This window comes from Seriola aureovittata, chromosome 6 (genome assembly GCF_021018895.1).
Source record: "Seriola aureovittata isolate HTS-2021-v1 ecotype China chromosome 6, ASM2101889v1, whole genome shotgun sequence".
In the NCBI taxonomy this organism is placed as follows: Eukaryota; Metazoa; Chordata; class Actinopteri; order Carangiformes; family Carangidae; genus Seriola; species Seriola aureovittata.
The window spans coordinates 25454981-25474529 of NC_079369.1; the positions used below are offsets into that span (position 1 = coordinate 25454981).

General features: G+C 42.6%; 1 protein-coding gene across 1 annotated transcript in view; it reads right to left on the minus strand.

Annotated features, from left to right (window-relative positions):
• Window positions 1-16133, minus strand: part of LOC130170781 (1-phosphatidylinositol 4,5-bisphosphate phosphodiesterase gamma-1-like) — a 36084-nt gene extending 19951 nt beyond the window's left edge. Inside the window, exons 1-4 of the mRNA XM_056378410.1 lie at window positions 14019-16133; window positions 4420-4569; window positions 3894-3987; window positions 1309-1356 (exon numbers count right to left, since the gene is read on the minus strand). Coding sequence (XP_056234385.1) covers window positions 1309-1356; window positions 3894-3987; window positions 4420-4569; window positions 14019-14295 — 569 coding nt within the window. The 5' untranslated portion in view covers window positions 14296-16133. The remainder of the gene's footprint in view (window positions 1-1308; window positions 1357-3893; window positions 3988-4419; window positions 4570-14018) is intronic.
• Between the last annotated feature and the right edge of the window lie 3416 nt (window positions 16134-19549).

Consider the following 19549-nt stretch of genomic DNA (forward strand, 5'->3'; position numbering starts at 1 on the left):
GTTGCTGATGCCTTTACCTCTACATTTTTTTTTCTAGGACAAACAGCACATGGATAATCACTTCAGCTGATTAAGAAAACACACGCCACCATGAGCCGTCAGTAACAGAATGAGGAAGGAAGCAAAAAAGGCAGGTAGGAAAAAAAAAAAAAAAATCCAGGTCGATGCTGTGAGGCGGAGAGAGGATCTTTCGGGGTCAACGACCGACTGCTGTCACTGCCAGGTCTGATTCGCCTCTCCTCCCTCTTCCGTCTGTCTAGCTACTGTTACTGTTACTATTTTCACAAGAGACAGGAAGTTGTCCTCTCCCAGCCCATCGCATCACTTCCTGCTCCTTATCAGGCAGGGGCAGGCTGTTTGTCCTGGAGCTGCTTCCACCCAAACAGAAGCCTCGACTTATTAACAAGAGCACAGGAGAGAGAACGACCCTGCGGGTGTGTGAGATGTGGCGGCTCAGTTAGGGTCAGGGCAGATCCCCGACGGCGGGTGGGGGGTGGGGGGTAACAAACTCTTTGATGACATCTGGATCTGGTTTCACCTTTCCACTTTCCACCTGCTGTGTGAGGCCAATGAGCATCCATCACAGGCTGCTGTAAATACTAAAATCACCGCCTCGTGGTTGTATCCCTCTCTGACTACTTTCAGGTTACATCCCTGTTCGTCCAGAATCATATAAAATATGAACCATTTGTGTGAAATTTTGTCATAATTGCTGGCTGAAGTCTTGAGTAATGGCTAAAAAGTGTTTTGTGAGGTCACTGTGACCTTGACCTCTGACCTTTGACCACGAAAATCTAATCAGTTCATCCTCCAGTCCAAGGGGACATTTGTGCAAGATTTGAAGGGATTCTCTTGAGGAGTTCTGGAGATATTGCTTTCACAAGACCAAAATCATGCTTTGTGAGGTGACCGTGACCTTTCACCTTTCACCTTTCACCTTTAGCCACCAAAACCTAATCAGTTGGTCCTTGAGTCGGAGTGAATGTTTGTACCAAATTTGAAGAAATTCCCTCAAGGTGTTACAGAAATATTGTGTTCAGAAGGCCAATACAGTGTTTTGTGAGGTCACCACGCCCTTGCCCTTTGACCTTTGACCCCCAAAATATAATTAGTTCATCATCCTTGAGTCCAAGTGAATGTTTGTGCCAAATTTGAAGAAATTCCTTCAACGTGTTACTGAGATATCATGTCCACAAGAATGGGAAGGACAGACAACCTGAAAACAATATGTCTCAGGCTCTGACTGTCGCTGGCGCGGAGGAATAAAAACAATTGAGTGTTGAAGTGTTTGTGGCATTTGTCACACACCTGCCCTCGTGGCTCCTGTCCATGACTTCAAACTGTTTCCTCAGCCACCTACAGAGGGAGGGAGGGAGAAAAACAAGCAATTATTACTGAGATTAAAGTCGAACTAGAGAAGTGTCCTGAGGAAATCAGCGTCTCAGTGTTTGTCTCTCATCATGTCATTGCTGTCGAGCTGCGTTTTTCTATGATCAATGATACTTAACAGAGAAACAGATATTTAACAGAAATGGCAGACATGTTTAAACACTACATTACCCAAGGGCCTGGGCGATGGCTGCTATGGAAAAGAACAGTCAGATGCAGGAAGCAAGAGCAGTAGCGGATTTAAAACAATACACCACAGTTCTGATATTGATCCAAAATTTACCAAGAATCCAAAAGTAAATTGGTTTAAAGCTCCATATAGTCTAAAGGCAGATGTCCATGTGTCGTTTGATTATAAAGCAGGTCTTGGTTCTATATTAATACTGTGAAAGTATCAAAGTGCTCAGTCCACAGAGAAATGCACACATCCTGTATTCAGACACTTAAATTCAGAGCCTTAAAACCAGCCGTCAAGGCTTCTGTAACTTTGTGATGTCACAACAAAGCAGTCACCGTCCTCAGCCATGCTCCAAGCCCCACCCGACTGGACCCACCATCCAACCTTGCAGGATTTGGTTTATCTGAAATCTGCTATATTTTTATTGGATCACTCGGAAGTCAGCCTCCTCTCTTCTGATTGGCTCACCGACCTTCAGAGAGAAGCCTGAGAGAGCAGATGTAAAACTACATTGTTTACATACATTACATATCTTCTTAGGGATCAATCCTTCAAATAAAACACAGGAAAAGTGTAAAACATGGGACCATTAATCTGCAGATTCTTGATCAGTTTCCACAACATCATAATCTTTAGCTTCAACCACCTGTTAGAGGTGCATGTCACAGCATTTCAACTCTGTGATTGGCTGTTTCTTGAGGAAATGCACCATGGGAGTCATAAGGCTTGTCTTTTAATCAAAGAACCTGTTATTTTCCAGCACAGGTGTTGATCCAAGTATGAATTACCTAAAATTGTCTAACCTCCACCTGTACAAATACAACTTGTTGTGATCCAAATCACCAAGAAAGAGAGACAACCTCCTCTCTATAATCCAGACTGTACACAGCATCGAGTGCCTGGGAGCCGCTGATGACTCGGCAGGTGTTGAAATAACATTCAGTCCAGCGGGAATCTATGCTAACTTTAGAGAGCTAGGCTAACTAGCTTCTATTCTGCATGTGGAATAAAAGCTCAGGAGAATTACGGGTCCTTCCAGATGTTGATCGTCCAAAAACTTTGCAGTATTATCAGATTATTACACCAAAAATTAGGACAATTAAAATTTCAGCTTGACGTTTGACTTTGCAGGTAGATGCTGAAAATACTGAGATACTGAACTTTGAATTAGGGCCTTTCAGCCGATGAGTCCATTCCCCAAACAGTTTACACAACCATCATAAACAGACTAAATTAGCAATTTTCATTTCCGCTGCCTATTTCCAAACATATACCGCTCACATTATGTCAACAACAAAACTCTTGTCTTTCTCCCACACGCCCTCACAACCTCTCTCTGTTCTCCCGCTCTCGCCACGGAAGCCAGGACCTGCCTCCGCACATTCATCTGGAGTAAATATTTTCAGCCCTAAACAAATATTTGTCCTCTCCTCCCGACCGGCGACTTCCTCCCAGGTTTCCAGGTCGCTGCTTCTTCTGATGCGACCAGATATCACATGCAGAGGGTGTAGGAGAGAGTCAGCTGCTTCATAAACACACAAATAAACATCTCAGTGATGCTTGGTAATGTCTTCTCTCACTATTTTATCTTAATGTATTGTAGTTATTAGTATTGGAATTTCAATTTCACCTTTCTCACTGTTAATGAAGTTTCCAAAACTCCATTTATCCAAGTTTGTAACTTTGTTTTGAAAGACACTATAAATAAAGATCATGATTATCCTTATTACTACACAGCTATCTGAGACAAACTCTTGAATATCGAGGACTTAAAGGGCCAGGTACGCTTGGAATTAACTGTTGGAAGTTGGATGAAAAGTGAGTCGTCATACGGAGAAGCAGGATGTGTCCAAACTAGGGAGAGCAGCAAATAATTTTTGAACTACTGGGCCTGGGGAACTAACTAAATATGGAGTTAAATATAAATTATATCCATATATTATTTATTATATTTTATTTTATTTTATTATATTTATTATATATTATATGTTCCCTGTGGTGTATGCCATCATGTTACGTTACATTACATTATCTTATGTTATCACTTTCTTTGTCTTTATCTTGCTTCACCAAATAAATAAATAAATAAATCATTTTTGAGCAGTTCTTCCTCAAAGATGCTCATTCAAATCCTGCTTACTGCGTCAGCTCTGCACATCTGGATAACTGCTGCATGAACTGAGAGTGAGACCGTTTTGGAAGGTTAGAAAACTTTGCCAGACATAGCCTTCTGATGTCAGAGAGGTGTGATCCAACCAGTGTTTCTAGCCCCTTAAACCTGATTCGAGTCCGAGACTAAACCGGCGGCTCCGACGGACGCACCCACCTGTCGATCTGCTGCGGCGCCGGCGCTCTCTGGGTGTCAGCCATCAGCCAGTTGAGACCAGTGATCCACATGTTGACCTCCTCCTCACTGAAGGCTGCAAAGTGACAGAGGAAGAAGGAGCGAAGGTCATGTTTTATAAGTAGACACCGGCATCGTCTCATTTTTCTGTAAACAATTGATGATCTGAATGTTGCTATAAACACACAAAAACAAAGGCAATGTAATGGAAATGAAGTTGAGACAGAGTCAGAGTCACTAGAGCATCAAATCTGGATTAATCCGCCACTGAAAGTAGTCCCCAAAAATTGAGAGCCCAGAGATGAACTAACACATTGCTGGTTTTGCGCTTCTCATGGGAAATTTGACAATAAGACAAATGTTTTAAGAGAAATAAAGAAACGTATGAAGATTTAGATCATTATATTTATATGAACTGATCAGATTTTGGTCAAAAGAACTAGGGATGCTGTGTGACCTTTAACCTTTTAAAAACACAGTATACAGTGCAGTATAATCACACACTGACCGGCCACACTGAGCGTCCTGAGGCGGAACTCCAGGCCGTAGAGCACGATGAAGCAGTGGGCAGAGTCCAGTTTACGAGCCTCCTCCGGGTAGCGCTCAAAATCACGGGAGCCCTTCCCCAACCGCAGCTCCCGGATCTCTCGTATGTCGACTGAAAGGGAGAGAGGAAGGAAGGAAGGATAGTGTTGCATGAACACAAATATTCACCACCATAAATCACACTTTGGCTCGTTGTTCATTTCCCTGCCAAACACACAGAAATCTGCTGCCGGAGAGCCGAACAAATGGACTGTGTGTGAGAGTCCAAAAAAACACACACACACATCTCAGCTGTCGGTGGTGGCAGGATGCTACTGAATGTCTGCAGCAGCAGCCAAACAAATAGTCACTTTCTGCAACTTTACTTCACATTTCTCTGGAGGAAGAATCACAAAACCTTTAAAGCTGAGAAACATCTGATGGAACAAAGTCACTTTAAATGGTAAAACAACTGAATTTGAAAAGACCAAAGTGAATGTTGTTAATTCTCCTCAGTCTGCTCTTGTATTCATTAGTAATAGTTGTATTAACTTTATTCTACTAAGTTTATATTATTAAACTTGTGTTTATGGAGGTAGTTTGTCCACCAGCTTCAGTTTGTGCCTCTCAGTCAGTCAGTTTCCTGAAAAATAAATAACCAGCCATCTTTGAAATACATTGACCCTTGGAGTTGACCACAGTTTTAAAGGTATTTACAGAATCTTCAAATGTGTTTCTGACCATCTGAAGAAAAAATATTCTGCCCATCACACAATAAAACAAGGATTTTTAACAGATAATGACACAACCTTGCTTGTTTTGTACATAACAAGAACATTTTTAATGTGCAATTTTGTATGAAAGTATAAAACAATATGGAGGACGTGTCATTTACAGCGACCATCTTTGTTTGGATCAGAAAAAACGTTGTAACTTCGGGAATTTGGGGTTTAAATTAAAAAAAAATTTTTTTTATGTTTTTATCCAGATGTTGAAAAGAGACTTTGAAGATTCTAGAAAGACATTCAACACAGTGGTGAGTGCTGTTTAAGATGACTTGCTGGATATGATTTTATTATAAGATGATTTTAAGTTTTTTTTAAGGCAGCTCAAATTCAGCTTTATTATTTTCTTTATTTCGCTTTATAAGTTTTGTTTTTGTCAAACAACATCCAGAATTCATCTGAAAATACATCTGAATATTTGTTTGTGTGTCCAAACCTGATTTTCTACAGGGAACAGTCTCATTTCTACTTGACAGAAAGTAGATGGAAAAGAAAGACAGAAATAACATTTGAATGATTAAAATCTGCACTTGTGGCAGGTTTTGTCCACATGTCTCAATGTTCAATGGCTGATTCACAACAGTCAGTGAAAGCTTCAGCTGCAGCAGAAGGGTTAACAGTTAACAGAGTGGTGAAGTCGGGTGACTGACCACAGAGGATGATGTAAACGCTGGACTCCACTTTGACACTTGTACCAGTCGACACACCCACAAAGAAAACCCCGGCTTATTGACATAACACATGTCTTGTGCAAACACACATAAACATGCACTCACAGATGCTCTGGCATTCACACACCAAATACCTAATATAGCATACACACATACACATTCTCTTTTCCAAACTCCAGCCAGATGAAAACAGGAATACTGGAGAGAATAGAGACGTTTTCCTATGCGATACCAACATTTCCCTCTGGGGATGAAGTCGTCAGTCCAACAGGAGGACAACAGAAGGGCCTAAAGGGAAAAATCCAAGCCTGTTGGAGTTTTACTGGAGACAAAGCGAGCCGTCCTCAGCAGGTTCTTTATAATCCTGAATCAAAAAGCCAAGAAGAGAAATCTGGTTCCTATCTGAGGCTCCTGCATGTGGAGATGACAGGCAGCACGTTTGGCATGAGATTAAGAGAAAACGCCATTATCTTCAGATGGAAACGTGTCCATACTTTACTGGGGGGGGGGGGACGCGTAACTGAAACTGTCTGACCTCTCACCTAAAGATGACCTGCACCAATTCCCTCAAATACAGAAGAGTCTGTGGCACAATAACTACCTGATGGGTTAAAGTATTTTCTTATTGGCAACAAATCCAGTTAAAAAACACAACCAACACGAATTTAATCCAACTACTTATTGATATATGTTCTTTCTCTGAACCATAGAGCTCCACACGTCAATGAGCCACAGTGTTGAACTGGGTTACACAACCCTTCATTAGCATGAACACACTACTGGAAATAATAAATAAAGCACCAAATGTGGATTAATCCGCCGCTGGAAATAGTCCCCAACTATTGGAAGATTTCTTCCTGTTTGTTTGCTAAAAGCTACAGTGAGCAGCTGTTTTACAGACAGTTTGTTTTTTTTAAATGAAAGTACATATTTGTGAGCCAAACATCTGTGGTAGGAACCAATGACAGAGACAGGGTAGGGGAGTCAGAACAGTGCTGAGAGACGGATTAAGACATGGTTGGTTTTGGTCTTTTCATTGGACGTGTCGACAGTAAGAAAATATAAAATACATCCTCTGGTTCATTTCCAAAGAGTTTCTTAAAAATTTAAATTTCAGGGACGCCCCGGTGGCTAAACCAGGTAGCGCGGGTACCATCGAGACTTAGTCCTAAACGCAGCGGCCATGGGTTCCAGTCCGACCCGCAGCCCTTTGCTTGAATTTCCTGTCTATCTCTCACTGTCCGAATAAAGGTAAAAATGCCCAAAAATATAACTTAAAAAAAAAAAGTTTGATGTCAACTTGACATCACCTGGTAACCCACTGTGTCGGCCAATCAAATACATGCAAGCACACATTCCTTGGTTACATGTTTTTGTCATATTTCCACCGTATACCTCACAACTGTTCAAATATATCTGGATCTAAACGATACCTTTGGTGCATTTTTGGAAACAAGTAATCTGCCGGTATCCAACGTTATCCAGTCATTAGCTGTGGACAAACTGACTCATTTCCCTCTCACACTAATATTAAAAATACCCAGAAAAAATGTATTTGTTGTGTCTCGGGTCTCTCCCTTTATTACTTCCTGCCATTTAGTCTGGACGTTGGACAATAAGACAAACAGCTCGCCAAACGTCACACTTCGCTCTGCATGACTCTTTTAACACGCACACCCTGCCTGTCTTACCCCACAACACACACACTGATAGATAAGAAGAGAGCATAGAAAAGACTGAGCGAGCACACACACCCACACACACACACACACACACACACTTAGTGTGATTCCTCCCACTGTGGCCTTTAATCCTGGTCCAGGCTGTAAACATGGTTGAGATAAAGACAGGGAACTGCTCTGGAGAGCAGCCTGATGTAAACTTTGATGAACATAACAGGAGGGGAGATGTGAGGGGAGATGACACTGAGGGCCAACTGGAGAGACATCAGAGTATAAGATACTGTCAACAGCCTTGTGGAAATAAAAACAGCAGAGATGCCTCCTTTACAGGACGTTACATTAACGTCCGTCTCTTTCATCAGAGAAGCTCTTAAACTCACCACGTTTCTCGGTGCTACACAGAAACTGCTCAGACTGAATGAAACTCAGTCAGTCAGTCTGAGCAGTTGTGTGCACTGCTGACCTGAAACCACCAGCCGTTGATAATTGCAGTGCACTGCCAGTGAAAAAATCTGTTCCTGGTACAGCTGGTGACATCACTCCCGGCCAGATGGCATGGAGGGTTTTACAGTAAGTCACAGAAATGCAAAGGCAGAGAGAAAGAGGAATGAAAAAGAAGAGGTTAGTTGCAAAAAGTGGGTTTCACCAACTAGGACTGACTCTAAACCTGGATTAGTGTCAACTAATCATTGAAGAACTTTCACCTTATACATAAAACTTGCATAAAAGTGCAGTTTCAGTTTAGACATTGGATTTATCATATAGAAGTATAGAAGTAGTGATTGTATAGTTGCCAGCATTTGTCGATTTAGGGAGATAAAACCGCTGATTTTCAGGAGTACGAATTGACATACACCAAACCGATTCATTCATATTAATAAAAATAAAAAAAACAGTCTTGTAGCTTAAAACTTTATAGATTTTTTGATGATCCACTGGCCACCGATGTGGCTCACCTGTATTTACCTGGTATTAAAGGTAGTAAAAGTCTATCTAACTTGATGTTAGCTAGATAAATCTATCTTTCTCCCTCTTCTCTTCCTGGGGTTAGAGGTTTGTCTTCATTTTATCCATTCTTTCAAATTAAAAGCCCCCTGCAGAGTCATGTAATTGCGACTTCATGATATTGCAGCGGTAACCACAATTTTGGAGAGGGGGACCGCCGCTGCAAAATGTATATAAACCGAGACTTGGGTGGCTTAATGACTCAGGTAAAGCCTGATTTTGCTTATGTCGTATACCAGAAGAGGGGGGAACATGGTCTGAGAGGAGCTGGTCATCAATCATGACACCCAAGTTTCTCGTAAATTTGTTCGGGGTAGGATGAAGAGACAATTTTGATGTTGATATCGTGATGGAGAGACTTTTTGTCCAGAATGACCAAGACTTCAGTCTTAGAGAGGTTCAGCTGAAGGTGGGGTTCCTTCATTCATGTGGATGTGTCTAAGACACAAGGTGAGATCCGCACTGAGACCAAATGGTCGTCTGATGGGAATGAAAGGTATAGTTGGGTGTCATCTCTGTAGAACTGATATGAGAAGCAGTAACATACATGTTGAAAGGAGGAGGGGCAAGTGAATGTTTGTCCCTGTCATGAAAACATTGAAAGAAATCACTCAGTGAGGTGGGATGCGTTTTGCCCGAGATGCCCATATGAGAAAGTTTGGATAGCAGGATGCGGTATGCAAAACATGTCATTTTTATTATCAGCATTAATTTCTTTAACAATGTATACATTGATTGTTTTGGAAGACCTTAATTATCACTGTGATAGTTATTTTTGGTTTAAATAGTTACGTTTTGTTTACAAAACCAAGGTCTATTTCACAACTAAGTTTTGTTCAACCCTAATCGTGCTTAAATAAGAGAAAAAACAGTGAATCAATTAGCTGATCAAAAGAAAGTTAATTTGCTATTAACTTTTCTGATAATCACTTAATCGTTTACGCCAATTTTTAAGCAAAAACATTTGATAGTTTCAGCTTCATCTTCTGTTGTGGTGAACTAAATATTTTTGGGTTGGTCTATTGGTCAAATACAAAAAGCTATTCTGGGAAATTATTGTGTTCATTTGTCACCATTTTCCTATGTTTTACAGACCAAACAACTAATAAATAAGTCGAGAAATAATTGTTAGTTGCAGCCCTACTTTAATTAAGTCCTTGAGAATCAATGGCATCCAGCGCCTCATTTGTGGTCCATGTCTTAGCTTCCTGCAGAAGATGCTGGGCCTTTTGTTTTGAGTCCTTCAATCTGAGACAGGAAGAGAGACACTCCCTGATAACCCCACACTTCCTGTGCCTCAGGATTTAATGCCCCAGTGTTTGCAAAGCGCTCATCTCAAAAGAAAAACACTGGCCTGAAGTGCGTGTAGCAAAAGTGAGGGAGAAACTTCATTTTAAAGCAAACAGTAGCAAAAAAATGCTTCAGGCAACAAAAACAAAAGGAAGGAAAAGCAGGAGAGAAGGCGGAGGTGAGAGGGGGAGGAGTCCGAGCGCACGGGGGTGGGGTGGGGGGGGTCAGTTAGATATACATGAGTGAGATTTCTCAGAACAAAAGACCAAAGCATCAGATGAGTGACCCTGAAACTAAAAAAGAAAGTGAAAGAAAAGAGTGAGAAAGCGAATTGGGAGGTCAGGGAAAAATCTTGAAAATGAGAAGGGAGTTAAGGTGAATGTGTGGGCGGAGGAAATTGGGAAAGAACAGCTGGAGGAGGAAAATGGAGTGGTGATAGAGGAAGAGGAGGAGGAGGAGGAGGAGGAAGAAAAAGAAGTGGGCAGCTGAGAGATGAAGCTGTGGGAGATAAAGTGAAGGAGAGACCCACTGAGTTCCTGGAATGTACTTGGTGGGTTTGTCCAGAGGGAGGTTGTTTGTAAAGGGGCATTTGTGGGTTATGAAAGCATGTGTGTGTTTGGGTGTGTGTTTTGTGTGAAAGCAGTGTTTTCACCAGTGTGGGATTGTGCGTGATTGAGCGGTGTAGGTGTTTGCTGTGGTTTCGTACACGCTCAGGCTTGCATGCGCTGCCTGCTGGATTAGCGAAGGCACCATTTGTGCGATTTATGATTATGGATAAATAATTGACAAGGCTCCCTGAGCAGAAATAACACCCACATGTGTGCAGAGGTCATTAGTCTCCAAGCTTTCGTAGAGAGGAAAACAGGGAAGACTGGAGAAGAGGAGAAACCTACAGTGGCCCTGAGGGTTCAACGCTCCGCAACTTCATAACACACATGCAAAAAACTCAAGTCGACAATTTGACAAATGCAACAAATACAGAAACACACTGAAAATCTAAAGGAGAGATCATTAAAAATTCAGTGGTGCTGATATGATCAGATATTTTTGAAAATATTTTCCATACAGTTACTGTAGCATTAGCCTTTTACTAAACACACACTCGAAATTAGATCAACTGAGTTCTCCACAATTAATAACTTAGCAAGAAAAAGGCTGTGTAAATGAGCAAAGTGCAGCCAGCTGTAATCATCTCTGCAGTGCATTTAGTTTGCATGTGTTTTCTTTGAGTTACAGTGTGCTGAGCTCTGGAGGCCACTGTAGAAAACCGACAAAGTGAAAAAGGAAGAAGAAAGTTTGTTGACAGCAAAAAGAAGCACCCTCAGTGGAGTGATGGAAAAACAAACTTCTCAGTAAGACTTATGAAAGCCCTTTCTGCTAGTGAAAGAAAAAATAAGATTGAAAATGCTTTGATTAAAAAATGATCTTGTTCAGTCAAGATAATAAGATAAAAAAAAGTCAGAATTATCAGATATAGTCAAAATTATGCTTTTTTATCTCATAATTTCACCTGTTCCTCATAATTTGACTTTTTCTCATAATTTCGACTTTTTATCTCATAATCATGACTTTTTATCATATCATTGATCATAATTTTAACTACATGATACATAATCAAGGTGTTTTTTTTTTTATCTTATTTTTTCTTTCACTGGTGGAAATGGGCCTCCATAAAAACTATTTCTATCTCATTCGGGTGGAGTCTTTTTTCTTTTTTTTTTTTTACAGTGTGCTACCATAAAGTGAGAGAGTTGGGATAACACATGGCAGACAGAAGGAAACTCTATCATGCCAGTAAATGCCGTAACTTTTCTCACTGCTAACAGACGCTGTAACAAATCCTCCCCCAGGCCACAAAAAAAATCCAGCGCACAGACAATAGCCTCCACAGGCCGGTTCACAGCAACAACAATAGCAGCCGACTGCTTCAAGTTCACCACTGCCACTTTACTCCTCTCCGGCAGAGCCGCCTCAGTCACCTCAGCCCCACAATCAGTCAGTCAGTCAGTCAGTCGGGCTCGTGGCGTGTCAGGCAGACAGACAGGAAGCCTGGGGCCGGGCGAGGACTCGGGACCCATGTGGCAGCAGCATGCACGCTATTCTGCCTGGAGAGAGTTACTGCGAGTCTGACTTGGAGGAAGCTCAGGTCACAGGGTCATGATCTGTCTGTCCGCTTTAGAACACCATGACAGCACCTCAGCTGCAAGATTGTGTGTGTGTGTGTGTGTGTGTGTGTGTGTGAGGGGGGGGGGGGCAGCCCACCACAGCAATATGTCACATGCAGTGCTACTCATTCTTGCACCTTTACAGCATAAAACAAACTACTACGCACGTTCTTCCAGAGTCCAGCCACAGAGAGAGTTTTGGTTTTGGAGGCTGAGGTTGTGAGATCTTCGCTCTGTCATGTACAACTAATACCAAAACAGTACTTTTTACCCCCAGGGCAGGAGGGTATGTTTCACTCTTGTCTGTTTGTTTGCTGATTACGCAAGAAGTACTGAACCGATTTGCACTGAATTTGAGGGAGGGATGGGACACGGGCCAGAGAAGAACCCATTACATTTGGGGGCAGATCCAAGTCATTTACTATAAATTTGATTTGAAGTCTGGTGTGTGTTGTTTGACACTGGCCTTGGCGGAGGTCTGCGCTCTCTGAGGGCCTTTCTAGTTTTGAGCATAAAGTTCATTCTTTATCTTGGAAGTTGCAAGTTACATTTTAATAGTTCTTTTCCAGAGCTTTCAACCACATCTTGTCTTCATCGGGGAATTGATGAGTCTGCTCAGTTGTGCTTAGTGACTGCAGAGTGGAACTTCAGACACATATACACCATATGATACCATATACAACCACCTGCTACAACTTGATCCAGGATTGAAGACTGTGATGAACACTGGAGAAAAGCCAGTAAGTGGGCCTTGAGTTAGGATCATTTTGTTGACTGTACTTTTAAAAATCTAAAAATTTTCCTACAAAAACTCAAATACTAACATAAGAAAAAGAAAGTAGAAAAACAACAGACAATGAATCTGACTGGACATTCAAAACCAGCTGCCACTACTTCAGTTTTTGATACTCGATGCTATAGACATGATCTGGTTGGGGCCAAAAAAGTATTAAAGTTCGATACCCAGTCTTAGTTTCTTCGTCTTGTGTGCACGTTCATCAAAATGACTCCTAGCGGTGCATACGTTTAAGTTTTATCTGCTGAAATTTTGACATGTCTGTGGCCCAGCACAGTGGAGGAGGATAAAATTCAGGTTCCCACCCTGGACATCAGGGCCCCTCAGGAGCACCTGGGAAAAATGAGGAGTCAACGGAAACTTCTGTCACATAAAATTACATTTTTTTTCTCCCATATTTCTCCAGTGATACTGAAGTCTGTCTCGTTGGTTGAACTGCTCACAATCGTTGTTTATTCTAAAGGGTCAGATGCCACAAAAAGTTTTTAAAAGGTTTTAAAAGAAGGAAGAACCGTTCCCTTGTGCTCATTTTCTGTATCGATCAGCATGTTCTCAGATACTTGTCAGGACTCTGCTGACATTTCAGCATCTTCTGATACAGAATCTGTGACCAGCACACGATGGTCAAAACACCACAGCGACGTCACTTACTGTATGTAGTTGGCACCTTGTCTTTTATGTATGGACAGATTATGGGCACAGATATGTAAACGCCCCCCCCAACCCTTCATAACATACAGGAGGAACAAAAGCCCCAGATTGAAACTGTTGTTTTGTCTCTTTTTACTCATTTTGCATCTATCTGTAGTCATTTATGTCTCTTTGTGGTTGATGCATGTCTGCTTAAAATCATTTTGAGTCGCCCTGTCGTCTCTGTAGATTCAGCAGACCCACACTGACAATCCTCTGCACAGATATTATATTAAATACTACTGCAAAAATATTCAAGGAAACCACCAAAGAAAGCCTGAGATATGTTACACTGTCTTAGAGCAGTTATTCTGTTTGCTAATGTTACTGTGCTCGATTGTAAGACTCCCTACTTTTAACTGAGCTCTGTGACTTTTAGCACTTTGCACAGGGGCCGTGGCACAGGGCCAGGGGCCCTTGGATTCAGGGGGCATTGTGCCTGCGCCCAGGAGCCCCCTCCCGTCAGTAATCCATCCACACCTTTATGTAAATACTCACTCTCTCCTTCTATCTTGTCAGGGTTTCGGCTCCACACTATCTGCCGTGTGTCCTGCCTTATCTGGAACGTTCTCCTCTCGGGCCGCTGGGACTTCTTCTGGTAGAAGATGGTCATCACCGTGCCCATCTCCAGGCTGTGGAGGATGCGGGGACCAGCTTCTGTCCAGTCCAGCATCCTGGAGGCCACGATCGGACCGGGAGCCCCAGCAGCACCACCGCCGCTGACTGCCTCCTCGGCACAGCCATTAAGGCAGCCGCTGAACCTGGCTGCACACATCTTCACTGCATAGCTACGAGGACGCCGTGCAGGATTACTGATCTGTTGTGGTTTCTTGAAGATGATTCCTGTCCTTTGATCAAGTCTTGAATGCAGGAGGGCCACAGTTGTCCAACATGTCCAAACCCACTGGTGCCAGGAGGAAATCTGGTTATGAACCCAAACTGTGCCACCCAGGAGAGGCTTTAAGTGCCAGTGTTATTAAACCAATTTCAGATTAAAACACAAGCTAAAAGAATCACTCAGCAGCCACAGGATTGAAGCACTGAAATGTCTGAGATGTGAATTATCCTCTGGTCCTCTGAAGGGGGAGTGTATCCCTGTGTTATCCTTTCCAGATGCTTCTGGCAGCACACCAGCGAAATCCACTCGGGGTGAGTTCTCATCACCGCTCGACTCGGGTTTCCACCCTTTGTGTGTCCTCCTCCTAGTGCCTTCAGTCCACGACAGCAGAAGGCAGCACAGTCCGGGTTTAAATCCTGCTTGGACTGCCGCCACCGCCGCGTCGTCGCCTGCTGCTGCTGCTGCTGCTGCTGCCGCTGCCGCTGCCGCTGCCGCTTGCTGCTGCTGCTGCTGGGGCGGTAAACAAGAAGTGGTTATCCTCCTCACTCCTGGCTGTGGGAGAATGAAATCAGTGCAAGCGACAAAGACGCCGAGTTATGTAATGAAGACTCGGACAAATACCCGGAGGTGGGTGCGCGCAGGGCGGCGGAGAGGAGGACGGGCATCGGCGGGCGCTCTGTGGCTGTGGCGGCTTCACGAAGACGGAGAGACGCGCGGATGGGAGAGCACGGAGCGGCCGCGGCGAGAACCGTGTGCGCTCCCATCGGCCGAACCATTCTGCTCTCCCCGTCACACACTCCTCCTCTCCGGGCACATTACACCGCCGACAGGACGCATTATCCTACGCAGAGGAACCGTGCAAAGGCGTGCGGGGTTGTGCTGGTACGCGTTAATTGCCCCAGTTTCTCCTCGCCCAGGATCTCTCCCTCTTTCCCTCTCTGCCTGTGCGTCCCCTCAGCTCCAACGCCAGAGGTCTTGAGAGGAAATTAGGGCTAGCAGACCGGAAAAGCTTGATCAGATTTTTTTTTCCCTCTCCGTGCTGCTGTAGTATATCTGAGGGGAAGATGAGGGGAGTGGAGAGAAGAGTGGTAGCGGAGAGGCAGAGAATGAGAGGCGGCAGAGAGCAGAGCGACCTCCGCGGGCCTCCAGGAGATCTGCAGGCAGCTTTGCTGGAAGGAAGGGAGAGGACAGGAGATTATTCTTCTTCTGCTTCTTCTTTTAACTCGTTCAACACCGCAGGTGGTAACTCATGTCAGGGGGTCAAGTGGGGTTCAGGTTGCAAAGGTCACCGACATGTCAGGAAGTCATTAGCTGCAGCAGTAAATCCAACCTTTCAACTGACTGGTGATCAAGACTGAAAAGCAAAGTTAGATTTCCAGAGCAGTAGAAGAATCGTATTATTTTCTAATGTTTAATGTCTGATTTGGCACAAAAAAAGCCAAACTCTTCCCACCCTTATCTCTTTTTACACACACTTTTTGTTTCATCATTAAAAAAATACAAAAAAATTGAACAGTAATTGTGCAAAGGTTTGAGCACCTTTCTGCTTGTAAACTCTAAGGAAAGATGACCAGATTTCTGAAATGAAAACTGGAGACATTTCCAGTTTGGTCTTCAATATGTCATTAAAATATCCAATGTTTTTACGTATGAAATAAAAAAGGGGGACAGTCTTGGTTTAATGTATTTTCACCATGGTAACTGTTTTACTGAAGGAGGACTGATAAAACAACAACCCCCTACCTTTGAAGCAGTAATGAAGTCCGATTGTCTTTCTAATCCCTGATTATTTATATTCCTTTACTTCGTAAGGGTCCACAGTTAAAAAAAAAAACAAACAAAAGCATTTCTCACAAAAGTATTCGAGGTTGTGAATAGTGTCATGTGGAGTCCATTGCAGACTGTCAGGCAACAATTTTTCCAAGTTCTGGCTTTGGGTATGTTTGTTTTTTTTTTTGTTTAGTGCCTGGTTATGAACTCCTAACCAATGAGTGAGCCAGCTAAACTTTTCTCTGCCTAGAGACAACAAAAGAAGAAGAAGAAGAAACTGATCGGATAACTCTATTTTATTTTCCAGGGATAGCTCTAGTCGGGGCCAGGCCACCAAGAATTGTCATTAGGAATTATCACCTGATAATTAATCTCTCACTCTTCAAACCTTGTGGTAACACTGAACAACCATGGCAGCTAATTGATGCTACAAAAGAGGGGGTGGTCTTATTTAAAATAATCATTGTTTCCAGCTTGAAACTTCCGCTGTCTGACATGTCAGTAAGAAATGGTGTTCAGGGGGAACTGTTGAAGTCATAACAACATCTCAACATCTGGAAGAGCAAGAACAGAAAGGGACAGAGAGGCAAAGCTGAGGCCCCCGCAGGAGGAGCAGCAGGAAGGTGGTGGTGCACCAGTCCACAAATCGCTTTATTTTTTTGCATGTACAGTAAATGACACACAGAAACCTGGGGCAATGTTGTGTCACTTACTGTACTGTAAGGTTTTCATTATCAATACATGTGACAGTTATTTTCTTTAAAGGCCTCATGAAAAGAAAAACATACTTTCCCAGTTTTAATCCTGTGTCCCTGTGTTAATTGGTCATTCATCTAATCTCGTTATATGCCAAATATATGTCAAAAATAATTATGTGAGTATTTTTACATCGAAATCCATTTATTTTCTCTTCCTGCGTTTCTCCACTACTTGCATAACTGCGAGCTTCAGCTCACTCCAAAAACCTTTTCCTCATGGTCATCGTCCTCCGTTTCATCCCTGTCCAACTCATATATAAGGTCCTCAGGCGTAGGCGAAGGTGGTGACGTGAAGTCCTCCACATCTGAATGCAGGCTATCTTCATGGCTTTCTATATTGAGAGGTCAGCTACTGTCAATTCCACTGCCAGTGCATCACATACATCCAATGCTATTGGCCACTGTAAACACCAATCAATATCCGTGATGAGTCCTTCCCTAGTTTCATGTTTTTACTGGAAACACTTAATCATGCAGCATTAAATGGCACTCTGACACGATGCCTATAATAATCAATCGATTGTTCAGTCAATAAAATTCAAATAGCTTTTTGTGACCAACAGTCAAAATGTTGAGTTCACTGTCATAGAAAACTGGGAAACCAAACTATTCACATTTGAGAAGATGGAAGCAGAGAATTTATGGCTTTCTGCTTACTAAAATTATTGCCAAGTAATTTTCTGTGAGTCAACTAACTGATTAATCAACTACTAATTTCAGCTGTAGAGCGCAGGTTAGTTTGTGGGTGCCTAGGGGAAATAACCCAGGCAGGTTAATCCGGCCGAGCGTTTAAGTTGTCAAAGCAGGAAAAATTCAGTATCAGCAGAAATCTCTGAGGCCGTGAAAGCACACGCGTACACGCACACACACACACACACACACTCACACACACGCGTGAAGTACCGTTAAGTGAGTGTGGAGTGTGTGAGCGTGTTGTGCACCACACTGAGATGAGACAGTCATGGATGATATCACAGCCTCTCTGTGTCTAATCAGCTCCATATGTCTCACTGGGTGTATTTCTGTTTCTACCACTGCTGGTCAGCATGCAGCCAATCAGGATTCAAGGAAACACTTCTCACATATCCTGCAGCAGGAAGGCTGGAGGGGCATGGGGGGGGGGGGGGGTGGGGGTGGAGTGGAGAGTCTTCACAGGGTTTCTACAGTGTTTGTCAAATTAAATCTAAGACCTTTTTAAGACTTATTTAATATGACAGAGAAGGTAGTTCAGTAGCTTTTATATTTTTATATTAGTCAAAGAGTTACAGAAAACAAACACTGAGGTTTACAGCTACTTATGTTGACATTTATATCATGTTTTTGTCAGCACCTCTCAGATGTATATGAAAATAGTAATAGAGTTTATCAGTTAAAGGAGCTATTTGTAAGTTTTGCTATTGCTACATAGCCAGCATTAGCATTAACAGCTGTTTACTTACCAGTCCAGAGGAATCTTTGAAACTGTCCAAATCGAAAGGCTCATTCAAATCATTCGTCTTCTCCTCAGCAACAAAGACTCCAATGGGTAGATTTTTCTTTTCTTCTACTGAAGTTAGCATGCTAACCAGCTAATCCTGGCCTGGTCGAACTGTCTCTACACCGTCTGATACCTAGTCACTGTACCCTCCAATCTGCCCTGAAGACGTGGCACTGCTCAGAGGACGTATTACAACCTCTTGTCTTGGAAATGCAACAATGGCTGAGGCTCTTTTCAAGACTGGTAGGTAAACAGCTGTTAATGCTAACCCCGTTAGCACTGTAGCAATGGCAAAATGCACAAATAGCTCCTTTAAAATGATCTTGACCCATGGATACTGAACAGGCCTATGGGGCATAGAGCAAGGAGCCTGACATGATGGGGCCCCAATACCAGAGATGCAAAATGACCACAACAAGACTCTGTGTCTGTTTCAGTCTGAGGGGTCCTATATACAAGGGTTAAGGGGCCTTTTACTTGTCTACGTCCAGTATCATTACCCATCTACGTCTGGACTCTTCAACCCTTGTCCATTGTGAGTCAATGAGCTTCATAGCACCTGTCTTCCAACAGTCAAAAGTCGTAATTAATGTTACTGTCTACTGCAGGAAAGAAAAATATTCAATATCTTTTTTCCTGAGGGAACAGAATTGAATGCTTTTCAAGACCTGCAGATTCCGTTTCATGACAGAGTGTGGGAGAGACAAAGAGAGAGGCGTGTGTAACGCTTCAGTTAATCATTGAACTCTCCTGAACTGGATTTCAAGTCCAAACTAAGTCAAACACAAACAGGACCAGAGCAGATATCACACACACACAGTGACGCCAGACACTGTCAATATGTTTTGGAGCTTGAATCTTGGATGGATGGTTATTATGGCAGATTTGAAACTACTCTGGAGGACTAAGTTTTGTTTGTAAAAAACAGTCCTGGTGAAAGTTTTTTGTAGCAGTAACAGTGTGTTTTCTTTTACAAAATCAGAGCCAAAGTCAAATTTTTTTTAAATCTAGATATTAAAACTGAATAATTAAGCAACCAAAGAATTAATTGTTAAAAATTTCGTTTAGTTAATCATTTTATTAATTAAATATTCCAAACGTTCGGTGGTTGCAGCCATTCAGATGTGAGGATTTGCTGCTGATCTTTGAGTACAGTGAAAGTAAAAAAGCAACAGTGCATTAACAT